We start from the raw sequence: 26371 nt of genomic DNA on the forward strand, positions 1-26371 counted from the left end.
ACAAGTTAGCTATATTTTCAGCACCAGCCACTGTTCACCTCCTATTGATTGCGCTGCGGTTGCCGCCAGTTGTTTTTTACATTTAACTTTTATTTAACTAGGAAAGTCAGGTAAGATTAAATTCTTATTTACTATGACGGCCTACCCCGGCCAAACAAGGATGACGCTGGGCCAATTGTGCACCTGACGCTGGGGCAATTGTGCGCCGCCCTATGGCACTCCCATTCACGGTCGGATGTGATACAGCCTGAATTCGAACCAGGGACTGTAGTAAAGCCTCTTGCACTGAGATGCAGTGCCTTAGACTGCTGCGCCAATCGAGAGCCATGACCAATAAATATATATATAATTTTTTTCAGAACATTAACTGTGTGAAGGTAGATACGTTCACACTGTCGTGTCTTTGGCTATTCCGGATTAAGTGATATGAAATGCTATTCTAGAAAATCCTTTCTCTGTAATTAATATTACCTGATTAAGCTAATCATATAAATGTAATTATCTAGAAAGTCGGGGCACCACGAAATTAATGTTTATAGAGCTGTTATCTTCCGAATAAACTCTTAAAGACCTAGTAATATTTGACATTTATAGCAGTCAATATTGATAGTCACCTTATTTCAGTCTCATCTGAAAGTTGTAAATTCTTGGTTATCTTCACGAACTCTGACTAACAAGTTGAATCAGCAATACAAACTTTGGTTTAGTTATTTATTTACTAAATACCTAAATAATCACACAGAATTACATATACACAGAATGCAAATTATGTCATACAGAAAACGTCCCTGGTGGACGGAGCCGACATAACGGCTAGTTACACAAAGGAAAGGGGGTGGGTTTGAGTGAAAGAGCGGGAAGACTGAGAAGGGAGAAGCTATGCTATCCTAAATACAATATCTTATGCATTCTAAATTACCGCCCATTTGGAAAAGGAAAATGCAATAAATATTTACTCTGAGCTGCGCTTCGGTAGGTTGGTCGTAGATGGAAGGCCGTGTTGCCCAACAGAGATCTTCCTGTCCTCGGAAGAATGTATCTGGTGGTAAACTAGATACGTTGTAGTATCGTCGTTGTGTGTTAGACTGGATCCGTCGTCCGTCCTTTCCTAGCCCACGTTTACAGCGGCTGCTGCTAACTCAACGGCTAGGAGGTATCACTTCTGTAGTGAATAAGAGTTCAAAGTTCATACCATTCACTACCAAAGCTCACGCTGAGGTTGGCTTAGTTCTGTAGTTGACATGTTAGTCTTTTTAACGTGGGACCGTCGTCCTCACAACAGCTTATTATCTGAATCCTTCTGACATCGGACCGTCGCCCTAATGTACCCGGAACAGGAAGTTCCATTTTCGTCAAGGGCTTTATATAGTGGCAGGAGAGAGGGCATGTTTCATAGTTTACAACCAATGTCTCTTCACATGGGCGGGCCACTGAGTGAGCAGAGCTTTACCCTTATGAAAACCCAATTCTCTCATTTGGAAGCTAAAATTCCATTTAATCTTTTCACAAATAGTTTCATATTTAAACATTTAAATTGCACAACAATTCCATGTGAATCTGATAACTATAATGTGTAGACTTTCCAGGATACAGTTTATGTCATCCAATCATTAATAAGAATGTCTCAGATGACAACCGAACTGACATCATATTCATTAATATGTATTCATTAATTTTTTCTTGGGTCACTATAGCTATATCTATTTTGCCAATTGGATTGATCCCCTCTACCACACGGAACCCCACTAATCTACCGACGGAAATGCACGAGGCGGCTAAAAACAGACCTCCATCCTATGCTAGCTTGCTACCGATAGCCCGGCTAGCTGTCTGAATCACCGTGACCCCAACCAACCTCTACTCACTGGACCCTTACGATCACTCGACTAAACATGCCTCTCCTTAATGTCAATGTGCCTTGTCCATTGCTGTTCTGGTTAGTGTTTATTGGCTTATTTCACTGTAGAGCCTCTAGCCCTGCTAACTATACCTTATCCAACCTTTCAGTTCCACAACCCACATATGCGATGACATCACCTGGTTTCAATGATGTTTCTAGAGACAATATCTCTCTCATCACCACTCAATACCTAGGTTTACCTCCACTGTATTCACATCCTACCATACCTTTGTCTGTACATTATTCCTTGAAGCTATTTTATCGCCCCCAGAAACGTCCTTTTACTTTCTGTTCTAGACGTTCTAGACGACCAATTCTCATAGCTTTTAGCCGTACCCTTATCCTACTCCTCCTCTGTTCCTCTGGTGATGTAGAGGTGAATCCAGGCCCTGCAGTGCCTAGCTCCACTCCTATTCCCCAGGCGCTCTCTTTTGATGACTTCTGTAACCGTAATAGCCTTGGTTTCATGCATGTTAACATTAGAAGCCTCCTCCCTAAGTTTGTTTTATTCACTGCTTTAGCACACTCTGCCAACCCGGATGTTTTAGCCGTGTCTGAATCCTGGCTTAGGAAGACCACCAAAAATTCAGACATTTTCATCCCTAACTACAACATTTTCAGACAAGATAGAACGGCAAAAGGGGGCGGTGTTGCAATCTACTGCAAAGATAGCCTGCAGAGTTCTGTCCTACTATCCAGGTCTGTTCCCAAACAATTTGAACTTATACTTTTAAAAATCCACCTCTCTAAAAACAAGTCTCTCACCGTTGCCGCCTGCTATAGACCACCCTCTGCCCCCAGCTGTGCTCTGGACACCATATGTGAACTGATTGCCCCCCATCTATCTTCAGAGCTCGTGCTGCTAGGCGACCTAAACTGGAACATGCTTAACACCCCAGCCATCCTACAATCTAAGCTTGATGCCCTCAATCTTACACAAATTATCAATGAACCTACCAGGTACCACCCCAAAGCCGTAAACACGGGCACCCTCATAGATATCATCCTAACCAACTTACCCTCTAAATACACCTCTGCTCTTTTCAACCAAGATCTCAGCGACCACTGCCTCATTGCCTGCATCCGTAATGGGTCAGCGGTCAAACGACCTCCACTCATCACTGTGAAACGCTCCCTGAAACAATTCAGCGAGCAGGCCTTTCTAATCGACCTGGCCGGGGTATCCTGGAAGGATATTGATCTCATCCCGTCAGTAGAGGATGCCTGGTTATTTGTTTTGAATGCCTTCCTCACCATCTTAAATAAGCATGCCCCATTCAAGAAATTTAGAACCAGGAACAGATATAGCCCTTGGTTCTCTCCAGACCTGACTGCCCTTAACCAACACAAAAACATCCTATGGTGTTCTGCATTGGCATCGAAACAGCCCCTGTGATATGCAACTTTTCAGGGAAGCTAGAAACCAATATACACAGGCAGTTAGAAAAGCCAAGGCTAGCTTTTTCAAGCAGAAATTTGCTTCCTGCAACACAAACCCAAAAAAGTTCTGGGACACTGTAAAGTCCATGGAGAATAAGAACATCTCCTCCCAGCTGCCCACTGCACTGAAGATAGGAAACACTGTCACCACCGACAAATCCACTATAATTGAGAATTTCAATAAGCATTTTTCTACGCCTGGCCATGCTTTCCACCTGGCTACCCATACCCCGGTCAACAGCACTGCACCCCCCACAGCTACTCGCCCAAGCCTTCCCTATTTCTCCTTCTCCCAAATCCAGTCAGCTAATGTTCTGAAAGAGCTGCAAAATCTGGACCCCTACAAATCAGCCGGGCTAGATAATCTGGACCCTTTCTTTCTAAAATTATCTGCTGAAATTGTTGCCACCCCTATTACTAACCTGTTCAACCTCTCTTTCGTGTCGTCTGATATTCCCAAAGATTGGAAAGCAGCTGCGGTCATCCCCCTCTTCAAAGGGGGGGACACTCTTGACCCAAACTGCTACTGACCTACAGTGGGGAGAACAAGTATTTGATACACTGACGATTTTGCAGGTTTTCCTACTTACAAAGCATGTAGAGGTCTGTAATTATTATCATAGGTACACTTCAACTATGAGAGACGGAATCTAAAACAAAAATCCAGAAAATCACATTGTATGATTTTTAAGTAATTAATTTGCATTTTATTGCATGACATAAGTATTTGATACATCAGAAAAGCAGAACTTAATATTTGGTACAGAAACCTTTGTTTGCAATTACAGAGATCATACGTTTCCTGTAGTTCTTGACTAGGTTTGCACACACTGCAGCAGGGATTTTGGCCCACTCCTCCCTACAGATCTTCTCCAGATCCTTCAGGTTTCGGGGCTGTCGCTGGGCAATACGGACTTTCAGCTCCCTCCAAAGATTTTCTATTGGGTTCAGGTCTGGAGACTGGCTAGGCCACTCCAGGACCTTGAGATGCTTCTTACGGAGCCACTCCTTAGTTGCCATGGCTGTGTGCTTCGTGTCGTTGTCATGCTGGAAGACCCAGCCACGACCCATCTTCAATGCTCTTACTGAGGGAAGGAGGTTGTTGGCCAAGATCTCGCGATACATGGCCCCATCCATCCTCCCCTCAATACGGTGCAGTCGTCCTGTCCCCTTTGCAGAAAAGCATCCCCAAAGAATGATGTTTCCACCTCCATGCTTCACGGTTGGGATGGTGTTCTTGGGGTTGTACTCATACTTCTTCTTCCTCCAAACACGGCGAGTGGAGTTAGACCAAAAAGCTCTATTTTTGTCTCATCAGACCACATGACCTTCTCCCATTCCTCCTCTGGATCATCCAGATGGTCATTGGCAAACTTCAGACAGGCCTGGACATGCACTGGCTTAAGCAGGGGGACCTTGCGTGCGCTGCAGGATTTTAATCCATGACGGCGTAGTGTGTTACTAATGGTTTTCTTTGAGACTGTGGTCCCAGCTCTCTTCAGGTCATTGACCAGGTCCTGCCGTGTAGTTCTGGGCTGATCCCTCACCTTCCTCATGATCATTGATGCCCCACGAGGTGAAATCTTGCATGGAGCCCCAGACCGAGGGTGATTGACCGTCATCTTGAACTTCTTCCATTTTCTAATAATTGCGCCAACAGTTGTTTCCTTCTCACCAAGCTGCTTGCCTATTGTCCTGTAGCCCATCCCAGCCTTGTGCAGGTCTACAATTTTATCCCTGATGTCCTTACACAGCTCTCTGGTCTTGGCCATTGTGGAGAGGTTGGAATCTGTTTGATTGTGTGTGGACAGGTGTCTTTTATACAGGTAACGAGTTCAAACAGGTGCAGTTAATACATGTAATGAGTGGAGAACAGGAGGGCTTCTTAAAGAAAAACTAACAGGTCTGTGAGAGCCGGAATTCTTACTGGTTGGTAGGTGATCAAATACTTATGTCATGCAATAAAATGCAAATGAATTACTTAAAAATCATACAATGTGATTTTCTGGATTTTTGTTTTAGATTCCGTCTCTCACAGTTGAAGTGTACCTATGATAAAAATGACAGACCTCTACATGCGTTGTAAGTAGTAAAACCTGCAAAATCGGCAGTGTATCAAATACTTGTTCTCCCCACTGTATGTATTGTGTAATATGATGTTATAGGACTGTCATCTGATGAAGTTTATGAAGGTTAGTGAAATAATTAATATCTTTTGCTGGTTTTGTTGCTATTGCTATCGCTACCGTTGCGTTGAATGAATGCTGTTGTGTGGTTGGCTATTGTAGTAAGCTAATATAATGCTATATTGTTTTTTCGCTGTAAAACACTTAAAAATCTGAAATATTGGCTGGATTCACAAGATGTTTGTCTTTCATTTGCTGTACACCATGTATTTTTCATAAATGTTTTATGATGAGTATTTAGGTATTTCACGTTGGTCTCTGTAGTTATTCTAGCTGCTTTGGTGAGATTTGTGATGGTGGCTGCAATGTAAAACTATGATTTATACCTGAAATATGCACATTTTTCGAACAAAACATATGCTATACAATAAATCTGTTATAAGACTGTCATCTGATGAAGTTGTTTCTTGGTTAGTGACTATTTATATCTTTATTTGGTCAAATTTGTGATAGCTACCTATGCGGTAAAAAAATGGTGAAAATATGCGGTTGAGTCTTTTGCTATCGTGGTTAGCTAATAGAAATATATATTGTGTTTTCCCTGTAAAACATTTTAAAAATCGGAAATGATGGCTGGATTCACAAGATGTGTATCTTTCATCTGGTGTCTTGGACTTGTGATTTCATGATATTTAGATGCTAGTATTTACTTGTGGCGCTATGCTAGGCTATGCTAGTCAGCTTTTTTACTGATGAGGGTGCTCCCGGATCCGGGATGGTGACTCGAGAGAAGTTAAAGATTGCATTACATAGGCAAGAATGTGTTTTACTAGAGATAGCTTAGGAGTAGAACAATTCCTCATTGTCTCAAAATCATTGTTGCATCTGGGAAACTAAGCTAGGGAGGGGTTAAGACAACAACCCACGTGCAGATAACGACAGGATGAACCCAGAGTGGCTTACGCTTGTTGGTCTGCATGAGGGGGATTGAACCAACCATGACTGAGTATTGTTAGTGTCAGCTATATATAGTACTCTGCAGCTGTGTAAAGGTTAGGTTACTCGGTCCAACACTCAAGGGTGTGGGATCGACCAGCCTCATTATTGCAATAATGAATCGATATTAAAAGAAGATGATTGTTTAAAGAAATGACTAAGTCTCTCTTAGTACTCAAGTTTCCACGACATACCTTTAAACAGGTTAACATTCACAGACTCAGAGCATACGCGAATCAGTTGGCAAGTGTCTTCACTGACATTTTCAACCTCTCCCTGACCCAGTCTGTAATACCTACATGTTACAAGCAGACCACCATAGTCCATGTGCCCAAGAATACCAAGGTAACCTGTATAAATGAGTATTGCCCTGTAGCACTCACATCTGTAGCTATGACATGCTATGAAAGGCTGGTCATGGCTCACATCAACACAATCATCCCAGAAACCCTGGACCCAATTAAATGTGCATACCACCCCAAAAGATACACAGATGACGCAATTTCTATTGCACTCCACACTGCCCTTTCCCACATGCACAAATGGAACACCTATGTCAGAATTCTGTTCATTGACTACAGCTCAGCATTCAACACCATAGTACACTCCAAGCTCATCACTTAGCAAAGGGTCCAGAACACCTCCCCCTGCAACTGGATCCTGGACTTCCTGACGGGCCATCCACAGGTGGTGAGGGTAGGCAACAACACCCTCAACACAGGGGCCCCTCAGGGATGCATGCTTAGTCCCCTCCTGCACTTCCTGTTCACTCACAACTGCCTGGCCATGCCCAATTCCAACACCATCATTACGTTTGCCCGATGAAGGTGGTAGGCCTGATCACCGACAATGAGACAGCCTATAGGGAGGTCAGAGACCTGGTAGTGTGGTGACAGGACAACAACCTCTCTCTCCCTCATCGTCAGCAAGAAAGTTGATCGTGGACTACAGTTGATCGTGGACTACAGGAAACTGAGTTATTTTGTCCACATTACTAAGGACCTATCATGGTTCAAACACACCAACAAAGTCGCGAAGAGGGCACCACAATCCCTCATCCGCCTCAAGAGGCTGAAAAGATTTGGCATGGGCACCTCAGATCCTCACAAAGTTCTACAACTGCACCATTGAGAGCATGTTTTGCCACCCCTATTACTAGCCTTTTCAACCTCTCTTTCGTGTCGTCTGAGATTCCCAAAGATTGGAAAGCAGCTGCGGTTATCCCCCTCTTCAAAGGGGGGGACACTCTTGACCCTAACAGCTACAGACCTATATCTATCCTACCCTGCCTTTCTAAGGTCTTCGAAAGCCAAGTCAACAAACAGATTACCGACCATTTCGAATCCCACCATACTTTCTCCGCTATGCAATCTGGTATCAGAGCTGGTCATGGGTGCACCTCAGCCACGCTCAAGGTCCTAAACGATATCTTAACCGCCATCGATAAGAAACAATACTGTGCAGCCGTATTCATTGACCTGGCCAAGGCTTTCGACTCTGTCAATCACCACATCCTCATCGGCAGACTCGACAGCCTTGGTTTCTCAAATGATTGCCCTGCCTGGTTCACCAACTACTTCTCTGATAGAGTTCAGTGTGTCAAATTGGAGGGTCTGTTGTCCGGGCCTCTGGCAGTCTCTATGGGGGTGCCACAGGGTTCAATTCTTGGACCGACTCTTCTCTGTATACATCAATGATGTCGCTCTTGCTGCTGGTGAGTCTCTGATCCACCTCTACGCAGACGACACCATTCTGTAAACTTCTGGCCCTTCTTTGGACACTGTGTTAACAACCCTCCAGGCGAGCTTCAATGCAATACAACTCTCCTTCCGTGGCCTCCAATTGCTCTTAAATACAAGTAAAACTAAATGCATGCTCTTCAACCGATCGCTGCCTGCACCTGCCAGCCTATCCAACATCACTACTCTGGACGGCTCTGACTTAGAATATGTGGACAACTACAAATACCTAGGTGTCTGGTTAGACTGTAAAGTCTCCTTCCAGACTCACATCAAACATCTCCAATCCAAAGTTAAATCTAGAATTGGCTTCCTATTCCGCAACAAAGCATCCTTCACTCATGCTGCCAAACATACCCTTGTAAAACTGACCATCCTTCCAATCCTCGACTTCGGTGATGTCATTTACAAAATAGCTTCCAATACCGTACTCAATAAATTGGATGCAGTCTATCACAGTGCCATCCGTTTTGTCACCAAAGCCCCATATACTACCCACCACTGCGACCTGTACACTCTCGTTGGCTGGCCCTCACTTCATACTCGTCAAATAACTACCTCTTTCCGTACTGTATTTATTTATTTATTTATATTGCTCCTTTGCACCCCATTATTTCTATCTCTACTTTGCATATTCTTCCACTGCAAATCTACCATTCCAGTGTTTTACTTGCTATATTGTATTTACTTCGCCACCATGGCCTTTTTTTTGCCTTTACCTCCCTTATCTCACCTCACTTGCTCACATTGTATATAGACTTATTTTTCTACTGTATTATTGACTGTATGTTTGTTTTACTCCATGTGTAACTCTGTGTTGTTGTATGTGTCCAACTGCTTTGCTTTTTCTTGGCCAGGTCGCAGTTGTAAATGAGAACGTGTTCTCAACTTGCCTACCTGGTTAAATAAAGGTGAAATAAAATTAAAAATTAAAAATTAAGTACCAACGCATATTTCCAACTGGTTGGATTACCGAAATATGGTTCCTTTCCCCCCACCTTTTGATGTTCCCCGACTCTCTATCTTTAACAAATGCTTTTCAAGAGTCCTTCAGTAGAGTTAACTTCTTGTGGGCAGGGGCCAGCATTTTCACTTTCGGAAAAATAGCATGCAAAAATTCAACTGCCTGCTACTCATCCCCAGAATATAAGATATGCATATTATTAGTAGATTTGGATAGAAAACACTCTGAAGTTTCTAAAACTGTTTGAATTATATTTGTGAGAATAACAGAACTTATGTAGCAGGCAAAACCCTGAGGACAAACCATTCAGAATTTGTATTTTTTTGATGTCACTGTCTTTTCAATTAGGTTTTTTAGAGACACCAGATTTTTAATTGACTTGCTTGCAGTTCCTACCGCTTCCACTGGATGTCACCAGTCCTTGGAAATCGGTTGAGGTTATTCCTTTGTGTACTGAAGAAGTAGGGCTATCGTAAATGAGGGTCACATTAAGTACATTTTTTGAGAGAGCCACGTTACGAAAAAAGTTGCGTCAGTTTGTTTTCTTTTGTATTGGACACAGATCATCCCGTCTTCAAATTGATCGATTATTAACGTTTAAAAATACCTAACGTTGTATTACAAAATTAGTTTGAAATGTTTTGGTAAAGTTTACATGTAACTTTTGATATATTTTGTAGAGAAGTGGCGATAGTTGGAAGCTGTGTTTTTCTGGATGAAACGGTCCAAATAAATTGACATTTTGGATATATATCGACGGAATTAATCGAACAAAAGGACCATTTGTGATGTTTATGGGACATATTGGAGTGCCAACAAAAGAATTTCGTCAAAGGTAAGGCATGATTTATATTTTATTTCTGCGTTTTGTGTCGTGCTTGCAGTGTTGAAATATGCTACTCTCTCTTTGTTGACATTGTGCTGTCATCAGATAATAGCATCTTATGCTTTCGCCGAAAAGCCTTTTTGAAATCTGACATGTTGGCTGGATTCACAACGAGTGTAGCTTTAATTTGGTATCTTACATGTGTGATTTAATGAAAGTTTGATTTTTATATCATGTTATTTGAATATGCCGCGCTGTATTTTCCCTGGCTATTGGCCGGTGGGACGTTTGCGTCCCACCTGCCCCAGAGAGGTTAAGCGAGGAAAGGGGGTAAGGTATTTATGGGGGGTCATAAACCTTACCCACAGGCCAACGTCATGACAACACCTAGGTCGGCTATTAGACAATTATTCAGTAAAGGTTGAATAGTCTATTGTTCAGCTAACAGCCCATCCTGCTACGCTTGTGAAAAACTAATAGTAATACCTTTTCCCCTTTCCACATGTTAAAGATTCCAATAGATAAAGTGTTTTAACCACAATCGCCCCCAACCCCAATTAATACATTTGGGCACAGTTGATAGCGTGCTGGACTTCGGGCTAGAATGTTGAGTGTTCGAAACCTGCTGCCTCCTTGTTTCATTACATTATTATGCCGGTCTCAGGGCAAATAGCCTGGATTGTTACTCCCATCTCATTCCTTGCCTTCTTCCACGAGTCAGTCTCCGCCTGAGTTGCTCGCCTGTGGGCGTGCTGGCAGGATGTACTGTTTTTTTCTGTATCTATAAATGACAAATCAGCCTTTACTTAAATCATGTTTCTAGTCTATTGAATATTTACAATGTGTAGTCATTGATGTCCCAGGAGCAGGAGTGGTAAACACTGTTGAAGTGTATAATTGTAATACATACATGCAGACACAGCATCATTCAAAGAATGGGGTTTGATACACTTGGTATTGAATATGACTGAAAAAAATTATATTCTATTCTATTGTACTGTATTTTAGTCTATGCCGATCTGACATTGCTCACCCAAATATTTCTATATTCTTAATTCCATTCCTTTACTTTAGATTTGTGTGTATTGTGTGTAGTGTGTGTATTGTTGTGAAATTGTTAGATATTACTGCACTGTTGGAGCTAGAAACACAAGCATTTTGCTACACCAGCAATAACATCTGCTAAATACATGTGACCAATAACATTTGATTTGATTACATTCAATACAACTCTGTAATCATTCATTGATTTCTCAACAGGCGCTCAATGTATGCATTAGACACAACACTAACACATTTATCAATTCATCATCTACAGTATGAGAGTTATTGCTCAGAGATCCACTCATTGCCGTTTGCTAGTGATTCCCCTGTCCCAGCTGAGAGGTTTCTGTTGGACTTGTTGGACACAGCCAATGCTGGTGGATGAGTTTGTATTACCTCAATTAAACCGTGCTTTAAGTGTCTGACAACAGCTAATATTCCTCTTCCACGAGCACAGTGAATCGATGTTCTGGCATTCGTCACCCCGCTGAAAAAGCAATCATGTAGTTGCCTTGCTCCAGTTAAGAAATGGAGAGACGCTGCCTCTGCTTGCTCATTGGAATGCACCGACACCCACCCCACCCCTACGCCTTCCCTCATCCCCCTCCTCACCCCCCCAGCACAACAACCCCTCTCCTGCTTCCTCCGTTCGCCTATCTCTAGGCTCTTTAATGACAATAACAAACTGTTTTTTAAAGGTCCAATTCAGCTGTTTTATCTAAATATCAAATAATTTCTGGGTAATAATTAAGTACCTTGCTTTTCGATTAAAATTGTCAAATGATCAATGGTCAAAAACATCTTCTTAGCAAAGAGCAATTTCTCAAACAAGAATTTTGCTCTGACTTTTTGTACATGGTCATAGTGGTAACTCCAAGTCACCCCACTTTTACCAGATAATCATAGTTCACCATTCCCGTGCTTCTCACTGAACCGCGCTCCTGCTGTCAGAGCGAGATCGCGGTCAGAAGAGAAAGGACTCAGTGGATTGTTCCTCAAGTTTCTGTGTATGACTTCTGTTAGTGTGTGTATCTAATTGTAAGTAAGGGAGAGTGGGATTATGCCTAAAGGGTACATTGAGCCACCCTTGTTTCTAGGAAACCATACACAAAATGAATATTTTGACCAAATATTTGAGATCATAATTTCATGGAGACTGTGAAGGGAGAAACAACATGGAAAAAGTTAGCTCCCAAAAACGTTTCACAAAGTAAATGCATTTGTTGTGTTAGAGGTTTCATGATGCTTGTATCTAAACCAAAGTAGATCATTTTAAGATTGTACAATACATCAGTTTGTGTCTTTATAAGCTTCAGTATGATGTCCGAAACCTAGCATGAAAGTTTTTCCTTGTAGTTGTGTGGGCTATTATAGTAAAAATGGTGGCCTTGGGGTAAGTTGAGCCAATGGTTGAGCCAATGGCAAGTTGAGTTTTCTTCCCAAGCCTAATGCAAGGCATTACCGCTAGGATATGAGGTAACAACAGTGCCTGGCCTATGCTAAAAAGTGTTTTAAAAAAGTACAAAGTGTTGTTAGGTGTTAAGCCTGTGTTAAAATATGCTTAAAATTATTAAAAGACAAAACATTGATTGTGGTTGTGTTGAATTGTGTTTGGGAAATAGACATGATTGACATGGTTTTAAAAAGGTAGAGGCAATATTTCATTCAGTACAGAAATGTATAACTTTGTCCTGCAACTTAACGGGGTAAGTTCTGCCAAGAGACCACTTTTTTTGGGACAAGCTATGTTTTCAAACTGTAATGTTTACATGAATTGTGATTATGTCCAGGGTTACACAACATCCTGAAATATATGTAGATATCTTTGTTAGAAAGAATACTACAGTACATTTCCCTTGATGAAGTGATGCTGAATGTAAAAAATGTCTCAACTTACCTCACTCTCCCCTGCTGTCCTACATGTCAATTACTTCAGTTGGGTGATGTTAAGAAAGTCAAGTTAATATTTAACATGTTTATGAATTATTTCTTTCCATGTGTCTCATGCTACTGCTAGCCAGTTATGCCAGAATGTTAGATTGTAAGGAAGGTGGTGAAGATCTCATGTATCGTTTCAAGGGAAATATATTCATTTTGTATTCCCTGTTTATGCAAATACTGTAGCTGTGTTTATGGACATTCAGCACCTTTATGTAGCCTCATGCTACCATGTACTGTATTTGTGATATGTAGCATATAACTTAGCCTGTGCCTCATGGCATAGTTACAATTCCATGTCATGGTATTGTGCACATGCGCACATCTTGGTTACATTGCAGTCACATTTCAATCACTTAATATGTCATTCCATTGATGTATATTTAGCATATGCCTACCAGTAAATGGGCCTTTGTCCAGTAAGTCTATTTCTATAGGCTGCGTGTTAGTTTTTTCCCCTTACATTATATCTAGGCATAAGCAGTACAGATAGTTTATACAGTATATGTCATTATCTGTATTCTAGATAATAGCATATTTACTAGGCTTAGGTGGTTTATCATATATACCATATTTGGAAATAGCCAAGGGATGGTTTTTCAATACCCTCAATAACATTGAAACTACTTCTTTTAAGTTTTTCAATACATTTCAATATTTTTTGCTATTATTTCAGTAAATACCTGCAGTCAACTTGTGCAATGCTTTAGGAGATAAGCGTTCTTCATTTCACCTGTCACATTATTTTAGATTACGAAGCTGAGGCAGTTCACCAGAACAGTTGAGGCAGTCACGTGTTTGTTGGTAAATAGCACAACGGGAGAATGAGGGAGCAGGTGACTCCAGCTGTGTATTCACAGGGGTTGCGTTTGATATTGAATGTCAACAGTGTTTTTTGCTTCAATAGAGGGATCAGGGACGTGCAACTATAGTTCTCCTTCACTGAAAATACACTAGTGCAACATATTAGTAGGAAAATAGCTTAATTTTCATCAGATGAGTACAGAAGTGCAACGTTATTTGGCTGACAGCCACAAGTAAATGAGCTTACAATGAAAAAGCATATTTCTAATGTTTAGGCCTATCATATAAATAATGTTGCCACCTACATTTCCTAATGTGTTTCTTAAAGTTAATATGGCGTTTTACCTAAAAACAATAGGCTGGCTTCACTGAGAAAAGTACCTGAGAAAAGTAGCTACATATCAGTCAGAGCGTTGTCTGCTGACAGAATGCGCCTTCAGGAATGTAGAAGTGCAACTGAAACACAAAATGAGTCGGATGCTGAGCAGGAATTACAATAAGAAACATTTTAGATCTGCGTTTAAAAAATGCAGCAAGATATATATTCCTGCGTAAAAAAATATACTTATACTTTGACACGACCCCTAAGGTTAAATTGATATCTAAGTAATAGGCTGAATTAATAAGGCGATGGGGAATCATATTGTGTTAGCTTCCTGCCGTGTTTGAGAATTCAAAGCCCTTTTGGATGAGTTAATTGTACAGCTGTCACTGCTATCTTGATTTCCTTGCGTTTTTTTCTCCTCTCCGTTCTCGGCACTCTGCTCCGCCCCCCTCTTCTCTGGGCAGAGCAGGCAGGCCCGTTACTCTAGGAACCCCAGACTCCACACAGAAACAGCTGTAGACATGCTGCTGGAGTACTGTTCTTCCTTCAGACAAACATGAGCCAAAACTTTGTTCATTTGCACAATGTCTCTCGATCACATTCGCTTGTAAATGTCCAATCTCACCAAACAATGACATTTTGTAGCTTCTACCTATATATGTATAACTTTATGAGCTGGATTGCCTGTCTATGCACTTAGTTTATTTTTGTTTGCACTCGTTAGCATATTTAGCTAGCAGCCTCAATGGAAATTCGCTATTACGTGCTCATTTTGTTAGTATTTTGGCAAAAGACACCCAATGGGTCGGACCCCTAGATGGGGTAATTATTTGTCTGTGTGTGACCCGCCTGTTAGCTTGCACGATTCTTGCCATTCTCCTTCGATCTCTCTCATCAACATGCTCTTTTTGGGCATAGGACTGCGGCTGACAGGATGTTTTTTGTTTGTCACACCATTTTTGGTAAACCCTAGACACTGTTGTGTGTGAAAAGCCCAGGAGGAAGGCCATTTCTGAGATACTGGATCTGGCAAGCCTGGTACCGACAATCATATCATGCTCAAAGTTGCTTAGGTCACTCGCTTTGCCCATTCTAATGTTCAATCGAACAGTAACTGAACACCTCGATTCCTGTCTGCCTGCTTTATAAAGCAAGCGATAACAGCCTCAAGTCTTCTTGGGTATGACGCTACAAAAGCTTGGCACACCTGTATTTGTGGAGTTTCTTCCAATAATCTCTGCAGATCCTCTCAAGCTCTGTCAGGTTGGATGGGGAGCATTGCTGCACAGCTATTTTCAGGTCACTCCAGAGATGTTCAATCCGGTTCAAATCCGGCCTCTGGCTGGGCACTCAAGGACATTCAGACGTGTCCCGAAGACACTCCTGTGTTGTCTTGGGTGTGTGCTTTGGGTTGTTGTCTTGTTGGAAGATGAACCTTCGCCACAGTCTGAGGTCCTAAGCGCTCTGGAGCAGGATCTCTCTCTATAGTTTGCTCCATGCACCTGTCCCTCGGTCCTGACTAGTCTCCCAGTCCATGCCGCTGAAGTCATCCCCACAGCATGATGCTGCCACCACCATGCTTCACCGTAGGGATGGTGTCAGCTCTGCTCCAGACATGACGCTTAACATTCAGGCCAAATAGTTCAATCTTGGTTTCATCAGACCGGAGAATCTTGTTTCTCATGGTCTGAGAGTCCTTTAGAGGCCTTATGGCAAACTCCAGTGGGCTTTCATGTGCCTGTTACTGAGGAGTGGCTTCCGTCTGACCCCTCTACCATAAAGGCCTAATTGGTGGAGTGCTGCAGAGATGGTTTTCCTTCTGGAAGGTTCTCCCATTTCCACAGAGGAACTGTGAAGCTCTAACAGAGTGGCCATCGGGTTCTTTGTCACCTCCCTGACCAAGGCCCTTCTCCCCCGATTGCTCAGCGGCCAGCTCTAGGAAGAGTCTTTATGGTTCCAAACTTTAAGATTGATGGAGGCCTCTTTGTTCATGGGGACCTTTAATGCTGCACACATATTTGGTACCCTTCCCCAGATCTGTGCATTCGACACAATCCTGTCTCGGATCTCTACAGACAATTCCTTGGACCTCATTGCTTAATTTTTGCTCTGATATCCACTATCAACAGAGGGACCTTATATAGACAGGTGTGTGACTTTCCAAATCATGTCCAATCAATTGAATTTACCACAAGTGTTCTCCAATCAAGTTGTAGAAACATCTCAAGGATGATCAATGAAAACAGGATGCAACCTGAGCTCAATTTAGAGTCTCATAGCAAAGTGTCTGAATGCTTATGTAAATAAGGTATTTTATTTTCGCTTTGTCATTATGGATAGATGAGGATTCTTTAAAAATCCATTTTAGAATAAAGCTGTAATTTAACAAAATGTGGAAAAAGTCTAGTGGTCTGAATACTTTCTGAATATACTGTATATATAAAACACAAGAAAATAGTTTTTGTCTGCACTGGGCCTTTAAAACTTCATGGTAGTGAGGCAGTGAGACAGAAGCAGTGTTTTGAGGGCCCATCAGATCAATCAAAGCACACCCACCTCTCTGTCCAGCAGCGTGGGGGAGATGACAGTGACAATGTTGCCGCTCTCTGGGTTGATGTAGAACATGTTGGGTGAGGGTTTGTCGGGCGACTGCCTCACAATGTTGTAGCGCAGCACCGCGTTCTGCAACCTGGGGTCATCAGCATCCTCCGCTGTCATCGTCATCACCACGGTTCCTATAGAAACAGATAGTTTACTGTTAGAAGGTTGCAGCACTATCTCAGTTCCTATTTTTGTATATGATTTTATTTGATCTTTTATAAACAATACAAAACATATACATACAAATGACTACATCATACAAACATCACTACATCACACCTGCCCAGATCCACTAGCCCCCACCCCTAAGGGCACCCTTATCACTTTCTGCCACATGGCCTCAAACTGCACAATTTTGGTACATTCTTTGATAATAAAGCATTTGACCTTTCCATTGCATGAACGACCGATAATTGGCTGATTTCCAGTTTTTGAGTATACAATTTTTAAATATAATTGATGAGAATTGTCCAACCCATCTGGTATCTCACTGCACCCTCATATGGCATGTGTTGAAATATACAGACAGACGAATTAAAAGTACATTTAAATTGCAATATCTCTGACATCCATCTTTCCAACTCCGCCCATAACATTCCCAGAAGGCATGAGTTATTGAGTCATTAGTAGTTTTACACTTCAGACATGACTCTGCCGTTGTGCTGTCAAAGTTCTTTACGTCACCAAATCACAATTATGATGAAAATATGAGCCTGTTCAAACCTGCACTGAGACAAAGGCCAAAAATGGTGCCAGACATCAGTCAGAATACTCTGGGTGACTCTCTCTGAACACACATCCTTTTTACTAATGCATTCTCTTCCAAACATTGGTCATAACGATATACCACATGTTATTTAGTAATGGAACAAAGATATGGTGCCCTTCCTGCATCGGAGCTGAAATCCCAGTCAAACCTTGACATCCCCTCAACCCCCCATCCTCTTGTCACACCTCAGTGATGAACCTCACACCTCCACTCTACAGGCAAGAAAATACGTTAACTGCTGTGAAGCCAATCTCTCTCCCACCTCATATTCTTTCAGAACATACATCTCTTCTGAGAACAGCAAGGCATCTCTGTGGAGACTGAAAATTGAGTTTGGAACATTGTGATTCACTCATAGAATGCAGAGTGCAAATTACGAGTGGGCCAGGGGGGACTAAACCGTCCGGAACAAGATATACAGTGGGGAGAACAAGTATTTCATACACTGCCGATTTTGCAGGTTTTCCTACTTACAAAGCATGTAGAGGTCTGTAATTTTTTATCATAAGTACACTTCAACTGTGAGAGACGGAATCTAAAACAAAAATCCAGAAAATCACATTGTATGATTTTTAAGTAATTCATTTGCATTTTATTGCATGACATAAGTATTTGATCACCTACCGACCAGTAAGAATTCCGGCTCTCACAGACCTGTTAGTTTTTCTTTAAGAAGCCCTCCTGTTCTCCACTCATTACCTGTATTAACTGCACCTGTTTGAACTCGTTACCTGTATAAAAGACACCTGTCCACACACTCAATCAAACAGACTCCAACCTCTCCACAATGGCCATATTGTATTTTTTGGAAGAAATCAAAAGGTGTCTGAATACTTTTACAACGCAATATAAAGTGGGTAAAACAGTATGTAAACATTATTAATGTGACCAGGGTTAAATTCATATATGTACATAGGGCAGCAGTCTCTAAGGTGCAGGGTAGGGTACCAGGTGGTAGCTGGCTAGTGACACTGTTTTTTTAAAGCTTTGTTGTGTGTGTGGTTGTGTGTGTGTGTGTCTGTCTACTGAGAACTCTAATTAGCCTGTAGAAGGATTGCTGCTTTACCGACCACTAACACCTCAGCAAAGCCTCATAAAAAATTGAGGTGAACAGTCGAGGATGTCGGCTAAAACTAAAAAGCCTTGCCAAAGAGACTTAAACAAGGCCTGTGTTTCTGTATGGGTACTATCAGAGTGTGAATTATACCGTGACATTAGGTCTACAATCTTGTAGCCTGAATTGATTGATAACTTTTTTGTTGAAAGGAATGTCGGGACACCTGAAAAGGGGCTGAAATATGGGACTTTCCCAGGATGACAAGTGCAGCATGGGAAGAAAAAAGTTTAAACCATGACACAGAGATGGGGGTGTTCGTTTCCTTTAGAATATGCTTTTATTTTAATACTACCACTGTAGCAGTAAGTCTACTATTTCCATTTTAAACAAATACGAGAATGGTTAAATCTGCATTATTTAGAGACACCTCTACTGTTCTGTTGTCTGCAAACTTGATGATTGAGTTGGAGGCATGCATGGCCACGCAGTCATGGGTGAACAGGGAGTACAAGAGGGGGTTGAGCACACCCCCTTATGGGGCCCCAGTTCTGAGGATCAGAGAAGTGGAGAGGTTTTTTCCTACCTTCACCACCTGGGGCGGCCCGTCAGGAAGTCCAGGATCCAATTGCACAGGGCGAGGTTGAAACCCAGGGCCTCAAGCTTAATGATGAGCTTGGAGGGTACTATGGTGTTAATTGCTGAGCTGTAGTCAATGAACAGCATTCTTACATAGGTATCCCTCTTGTCCAGATGAGATAGGGCAGTGTGCAGTGTGATGGCGATTGCATCGTCTGTGGACCTATTGGGGCGGTATGCAAATTGCAGTAGGTCTAGGGTGACAGGTAAGGTCGATGTGATATGATCCATAACTAGTCTCTCAAAGCACTTCATGATGACAGAAGTGAGTGCTACAGGGCAGTAGTCATTTAGTTCAGTTACTTTTGCCTTCTTGGGTACAGGAACAATGGTGGCCATCTTGAAGCATGTGGGGACAGCAGACTGGGATAGGGAGATTGAATATGTCCGTAAACACACCAGCCAGCTGGTCTGCGCATGCTCTGAGGACACTGCTAGGGATGCCGTCTGAACCTTGTCTGATGTGCACCTTTCATCCAAGCTACTCAATACTGCCCCTGCAGCCATAAGAAGTTAACATACATAGCCTAAGAAACAAGGTTCATGAAATCAATAGCTTGCTAGTAACAGATAACGTTCAAATACTGACTATCACTGGAACTCACTTAAATAATACCTTTGATTATACAGTGGCAATACATGGTTTCAACATCTACAGAAGAGACAGGAATGCCAATGGGGGTGGTGTTGCTGTTTATATACGGAGTCATTTTCCTGTAAAGCTTAGAGAGGATCTCATGTCAAATATTGTTGATGTAATATGGCTACAGGTTCACCTTCCTCACCTAACGTTTATTATTGTGGTAAATTGCCATAGACCACCAAATGCTAATAGTTAGTATCTGTATAATATATATCGGCAGAAACTTCAATATGAAGTTTCCGTGGTTATGACTGTTCAACATTGGTCTGATCAATTAAAATCTTTGCTTCAAGATTGTTTTGATCACGTGCACTGGGATATGTTCCAGGTTGCCTCTGAGAATAACATTGACCTATACACTGACTCGGTGACTGAGTCTATTAGGAAGTGCATTAGCAATGTTTTTTCCACTGAGACGATTAGAACGTATCCAAACCAAAAAACGTGGATAGATGGAAGCATTCAGGCAATTCTTAAAGTGCGAACCACCGCATTTAACGACGGCAAGTTGACTGGGAACATGGAAGAGTACAAACAGTCCAGCTATGTCCTTCTGTGAGGAAATCAAACAGGCAAAACGTCTGTACAGAGACTAAGTGGAGTTGCAACAGTGCCACCCATGCAGGCCACCTCTGCTCACGAGGACTGTGAGCACTATTTCCCGCAAGGCTGCCGGCCCAGATGCCATGCCTAGCCGCGTCCTCAGAGTATGTGCAGACCAACTGACTGGAGTGTTTACGGACATATTCAATCTCCCCACTTGCTTCAAGATGTTCACCATTGTTCCTGCACCCAAGAAAGTGAAGGTAACGGAACTACATTGCTATCGCCCAGTAACACTAACTTCTGTCATGATGAAGTGCCTTGAGAGGCTAGTTAAAGATCAGATCATCTCCACTTTACTGACACCCTATACCCACTGGAATTTGCATACCACCCCAACAGATCCATGGATGATGCAATCGCCATCGCACTGCACGCTGCCCTATCCCATCTGGACAAGGGGAATACCTATGTAAGAATGCTGTTCAGCATTCAACACCATAGTGCCCTCCAACATCATCTCCATGCTCGGGGTCCTGGGTCTGAACCCCGCCCTGTGCAGCTGGGTCCTGGACTTACTGGCAGGCAGTCCCCAGGTCGTGAAGGTAAGCTACAACACCTCCGCTACGCTGACCCTCAACACGGGGGCCCCACAAGGGTGCGTGCTCAGCCCTCTCCTATACTCCCTGTTCACCCATGACTGCGTGGCCACACACGTCTCCAACTCAATCATCAAGTTTGCAGAAAAAACAACAGTGGTAGGCCTGATTACCAACAACAACGAGACAGCCTACAGGAAGGAGGAAATGGGCCTTGTGAATTGGTGCCAGAATAATAACCTCTCCCTCAACATCATAAAGACGAAGGAGCTAATCGTGGACTTCAGGAGACAGCAGAGGGAGCACGCCCCCATCCACATCGACGGAGCCGAGAGGGTGAAAAGCTTAAAGTTTCTCGGCATGCACTTCATATGTACATATTCTAGTCAAGGCTTATCCTATATAACTACTCCTGTCTACATATTTTCTACTCATACACTGCCCATAATTTCTCTACACACCATCGTATAAATATATACAGTTGAAGTCGGAGGTTTATATACACTTAGGTTGTAGTCATAAAAATAATTTTTTCAACCACCACAAATTTCTTGTTAACAAACTATAGCTTTGGCAGGTCGTTTTTTTTCAACAATTGTTTACAGACAGATTATTTCACTTATAATTCACTGTATCACAATTCCAGTGGTTCAGAAGTTTACATACACTGAGTTGACTGTGCCTTTAATTAAACAGCTTGGAAAATTCCATAAGATGATGTCATGGCTTTAGAAGCTTCTGATTTACATCATTTGAGTCAATTGGATTACCTGTCGCTGTATTTCAAGGCCTACCTTCAAACTCAATGCCTCTTTGCTTGACATCATGGGAAAATCAAAAGAAATCCGAAAAAAAATTGTAGAGCCTCAACAAGTCTGGTTCATCATTGGGAGCAATTTCCAAACGGGTGAAGGTACCACGTTCATCTGTACAAAGAATAGTACGCAAGTATAAACACCATGGGACCACGCAGCCATCATACAGCTCAGGAAGGACTCAGTTACTCCAGCTCTGTCAGGAGGAATGGGCAAAAATTCACCCAACTTATTGTGGGAAGCTTGTGGAAGGCTACCCGAAACGTTTGACCCAAGTTTAAGTTGTTTAAGGCAATGCTACCAAATACTAATTTAGTGTATGTAAACCTCTGACCCACTGGGAATGTGATGAAAGAAATAACAGCTGAAAGAAATTATTCTCTCTACTATTATTCTGACATTTCACATTCTTAAAATAAAGTGGTGATCCTAACTGACCTAAGACAGGGAATTTTTACTAGGATTAAATGTCAGGAATTGTGAAAAACTGAGTTTAAATGTATTTGGCTAAGGTGTATGTAAACTTCTGACTTCAGCTGTATGTACAGTATATATTCGTTTTGTTTTATATTGTTTTGTATTGCTACACTGTTGGAGCAAGGAACATAAGCATTTCACTACACCTGCGATAACATCTACTAAATATGTATATGCAAACAATACAATTATATTGAAATTTGATGTGTGATATGCTTGATGTGTGAAATGCTCTCTGTTGGTATGTGATACCAACAGAGAGGTATATTTTCTAGGTGACCTTAATATTAACTGGCTTTCATCAAGCTGTCAACTCAAGAAAAAGCTTAAAACTGTAACCAGTGCCTGCAACCTGGTTCAGGTTATCAGGCAACCTACCAGGGTATTTACAAACAGCACAGGAATGAAATCCTCCACACGTATTGATCACATCTTTCCTAATGCTGCAGAAATCTGCTCTAAAGCAGTATCCACCTTCATCGGATGTAGTGATCATAATATAGTAGCCATATCTAGGAAAACTAAAGTTCCAAACGCTGTGCCTAATATAGTGTATCAGAGATAATACAAGAGGTTTTGTAGTGATTTTCTATGTTGAAGATGTAAAGAATATTTGCTGGTCTGTGGTGTGTAATGAGGAGCAACCAGATGCTGCACTTGACACATTTATGAAATTGCTTTTCCAGTTACTAATAAGCATGCACCCATTAAGAAAATGACTCTAAAAACTGTTAAACCCCCGTGGGTTGATGATGAATTGAAAAATTGTATGGTTGAGAGGGATGAGGCAAAAGAAATGGAAAATAAGTCTGGCTGCACAGCCGATTGGGATCATATTGTAAATGTAAAAATCATGTGACTAAACTAAACAAAAAGAAGAAGAAACTGTACTATGAAACAAAGATAAATGATATAAATGATTTTAGTAAAAAGCTTTGGAGCACCTGAAATGACATTTTTGGGCAAAAAGGCAAACTCAGCTCCACCATTCATTTAATCAAATGGCTCATTCATCACTGAGGATGATAGCAGACTACTGTATATTGCCACTACATATGTTACCTTCTCTTCAATCTAAGCCTACAGGAAAGTTTGTTCCCTCAGGCCAGGAGGGAAGCAAAAGAATTCCGCTAGTAAAGGTAAATCAACCTTTACTGGCTCAAACAGCCGACCAATAAATTGGCTGAACGAAACTGATAAGAAGATTGTGGGAGCTGTTTTGTTAGACAACAGTGCAGCTTTTGACATTATTGATTATAACCTGCTGCTGGAGAAACGTATGTGTTATAGATTTACATCCCATGCTATATCGTGGATCGAGAGTTAACTATCTAACAGAACACAGAGCGTGTTCTTTAATGAAAAGCCTATCCAACATATGTCTGTCTATGACCTGCCACTGGCAATGAACTGCCACTGGCACTGAGTAAGGCCTGTGTGTCTATGTATGCTGATGACGCAACACTATACACATCAGCTACCACAGCGAGTGAAATCCCTTCAACACTTAACTAATAGCTGCAGTCAGTTTTAGAATGGGTGCCAAGAAATAAGCTAGTCCTAAATATAAAAAAAACCTAAAAGCATTGCATTTGGAACAAATCATTCACTAAACCCTAAACCTCAACTAGATATTATAAAGAAATTGAGCAAGTTGACTAACTGTCATGGTCAAAACATACTTTAGGTAGACACAAACAGGCACAAACACACACACACACACACACACACACACACACACACACACACACACACACACACACACACACACACACACACACACACACACACACACACACACACACACACACACACACACACACACACACACACACACACACACACACACACACAATCTACATACACACACACACAATCTACATACACATACATTGTTATATTGCTGTATTATGGATTTTGTATTGCAGATATGTTGATGTAGAGTAGCGAGTAGTAATGTACTGTGTGATGTATGGTTTTATTTTGTATTTGCCTTAATCTTGTTTAGATCTCAGGAAGAGTAGCTACTGCCTTGGCAGCAGCTAATGGAGATCCCTAATAAGTACAAATACAAGTTACAAATTTGCATCATACTTCTAATCACTATTCTTGACTCTCGAAACAGAGATGTAAATGTATAAAGCTGGAAACTTTGTTCCTGTGCTGTCACCTTCTGCTTGTAGAGATAGAGATAAATAACTCAGAACGTGAATCTGGTTATTACTAGTCTACCAAGAGTAGGATATAACCCTTGGACATAATGCTAGGATGGGTGGGATCGGTGAGGTAAGAGAGTTCAATTCCACGTCTCTACAATGGATAATCATGGAGTAGACTCTACTTTAACTTGCTCTCTCTGTAGACACTGTGGTTCTCTGTCTAATTCTACAAACCTGCTACAGTAACCATCCACAACATGGGGTAATTAACAGCTCAGCCATCAGTCTAATATAACTGTTGGCAAGCTCTTGTGACTCGTCTCCCAAACCCTCTCTATGTCATCTGGTGGAGCTCCCTGGTCGCATGCCAAAGGTCAAATGACTGGGCTCCAGATGTGATTAACATCTACTGACCCCCGTTGACCTCTGACCTGTCTGCTCAGACAGGCTTGATAGGAATGACAGAGGCATCATGTACTGTACCTACTATCAATATGGGCATGCAGGGAGATAGCAGCCAGCTACTATCAGCACAAACACTCCCGCACATACGCATACACACACACACACACACACACACACACACACACACACACACACACACACACACACACACACACACACATAAATAAATAAATCAAGCATCCAAAATTGGGTAACGGAACTAGATAAAAAGCAATAGCTGATTGCCAGTACCTAATCATAAACTAATTACAGCTACCTAGACTCAGTGACGAGTCATTGTCCTTTCTCATGAAGCCCATGTTCTCATCAGTGCTAAGGCAGAATCAATGTTAACTGGATTGGATGGTTAATGGGAGGATCTGAAATAGCTGGAGATGAATCCACAGGTCCAAACTACTGTATTATAAACTTCCCTCATCTAATGGAGAGGATGAGATCAGCAAACAGGGCGAAGGCCTTCCCTCCTCTCTTCTAGCCTAACTTCTTCTCTACCCTTCTCCCCCTCTCCTCTCCACTCCTTTTGAGGATAAATATGTCAATACATAAATGTCTGTAGACCACTACTGTTTAAAACCAACATATTAGGAAATATGTTCTACTTTCAATCTCTTTCTTTCACCATCTCTCTCTATACTGAGGCAGAGGGGTCCCTGCTCCAAGTTCCCTGCTAGCAGTTATTTCAGACATAGTGGTGTCTGTCTCCCTGTGATTACCCTATAGCTGGGTACTGACGGTGTGTGTGTGTGTGTCTGTGTGTGTCTTTTCTATATGTGCATGTACTGTATGTGTCCACGTGCACCAGCATGCATCTGAGGCTGAGGTGCTACCCACTTACTGCAGCTGGAGAACCATGGGAACCAATCACAGAGGCCCCCACTATGGTGCAGGGAGCAGGTCTTTTCTACTTTTCTATGCTGTTACTTTAGCTCAACCCCAGGAGTCAGCCACAGCAGCACTCAACCCAACCACACAACCCAGGCAACTCCAGCTGACTCACTACAGTCAACCATGAAATGATGAAAGGGCTGTGTGTTTAATGTGCATGGACAAGTAGGTAATTATGAAGATGTCACACAGTATTATTAGTTCATAGGGTGCTTCATATCCTAAATGATCCATGAATGAATAGGGGGAAAGTAATACTGATTCAGTGTCCTAACATTTTCTGGTCACGTTATATAAAATCTATTGAAACTCAGGATCAAAGATAACAAAAAGCTCAATGGGAAATGGGGAGAGAGAGAGAGAGAGAGAGAGAGAGAGAGAGAGAGAGAGAGAGAGAGAGAGAGAGAGAGAGAGAGAGAGAGAGAGAGAGAGAGAGAGAGAGAGAGAGAGAGAGAGAGAGAGAGAGAGAGAGAGAGAGAGAGAGAGAGAGAGAGAGAGAGAGAGAGAGAGAGAGAGAGAGAGAGAGAGAGAGAGAGAGAGAGAGAGAGAGAGAGAGAGAGAGAGAGAGAGAGAGAGAGAGAGAGAGAGAGAGAGAGAGAGAGAGAGAGAGAGAGAGAGAG

At 42.0% G+C, this 26371-nt stretch overlaps 1 protein-coding gene across 1 annotated transcript in view; it reads right to left on the reverse strand.

Moving 5' to 3' along the window:
- LOC139539869 (cadherin-13-like) overlaps positions 1–26371 on the reverse strand; it is a 704975-nt gene that overhangs the window by 228993 nt on the left and 449611 nt on the right. The window contains exon 8 of the mRNA XM_071343218.1: positions 16659–16837. Coding sequence (XP_071199319.1) covers positions 16659–16837 — 179 coding nt within the window. The remainder of the gene's footprint in view (positions 1–16658; positions 16838–26371) is intronic.

The sequence above is a fragment of the Salvelinus alpinus genome, chromosome 15 (genome assembly GCF_045679555.1).
Source record: "Salvelinus alpinus chromosome 15, SLU_Salpinus.1, whole genome shotgun sequence".
Classification (NCBI taxonomy): domain Eukaryota; kingdom Metazoa; phylum Chordata; class Actinopteri; order Salmoniformes; family Salmonidae; genus Salvelinus; species Salvelinus alpinus.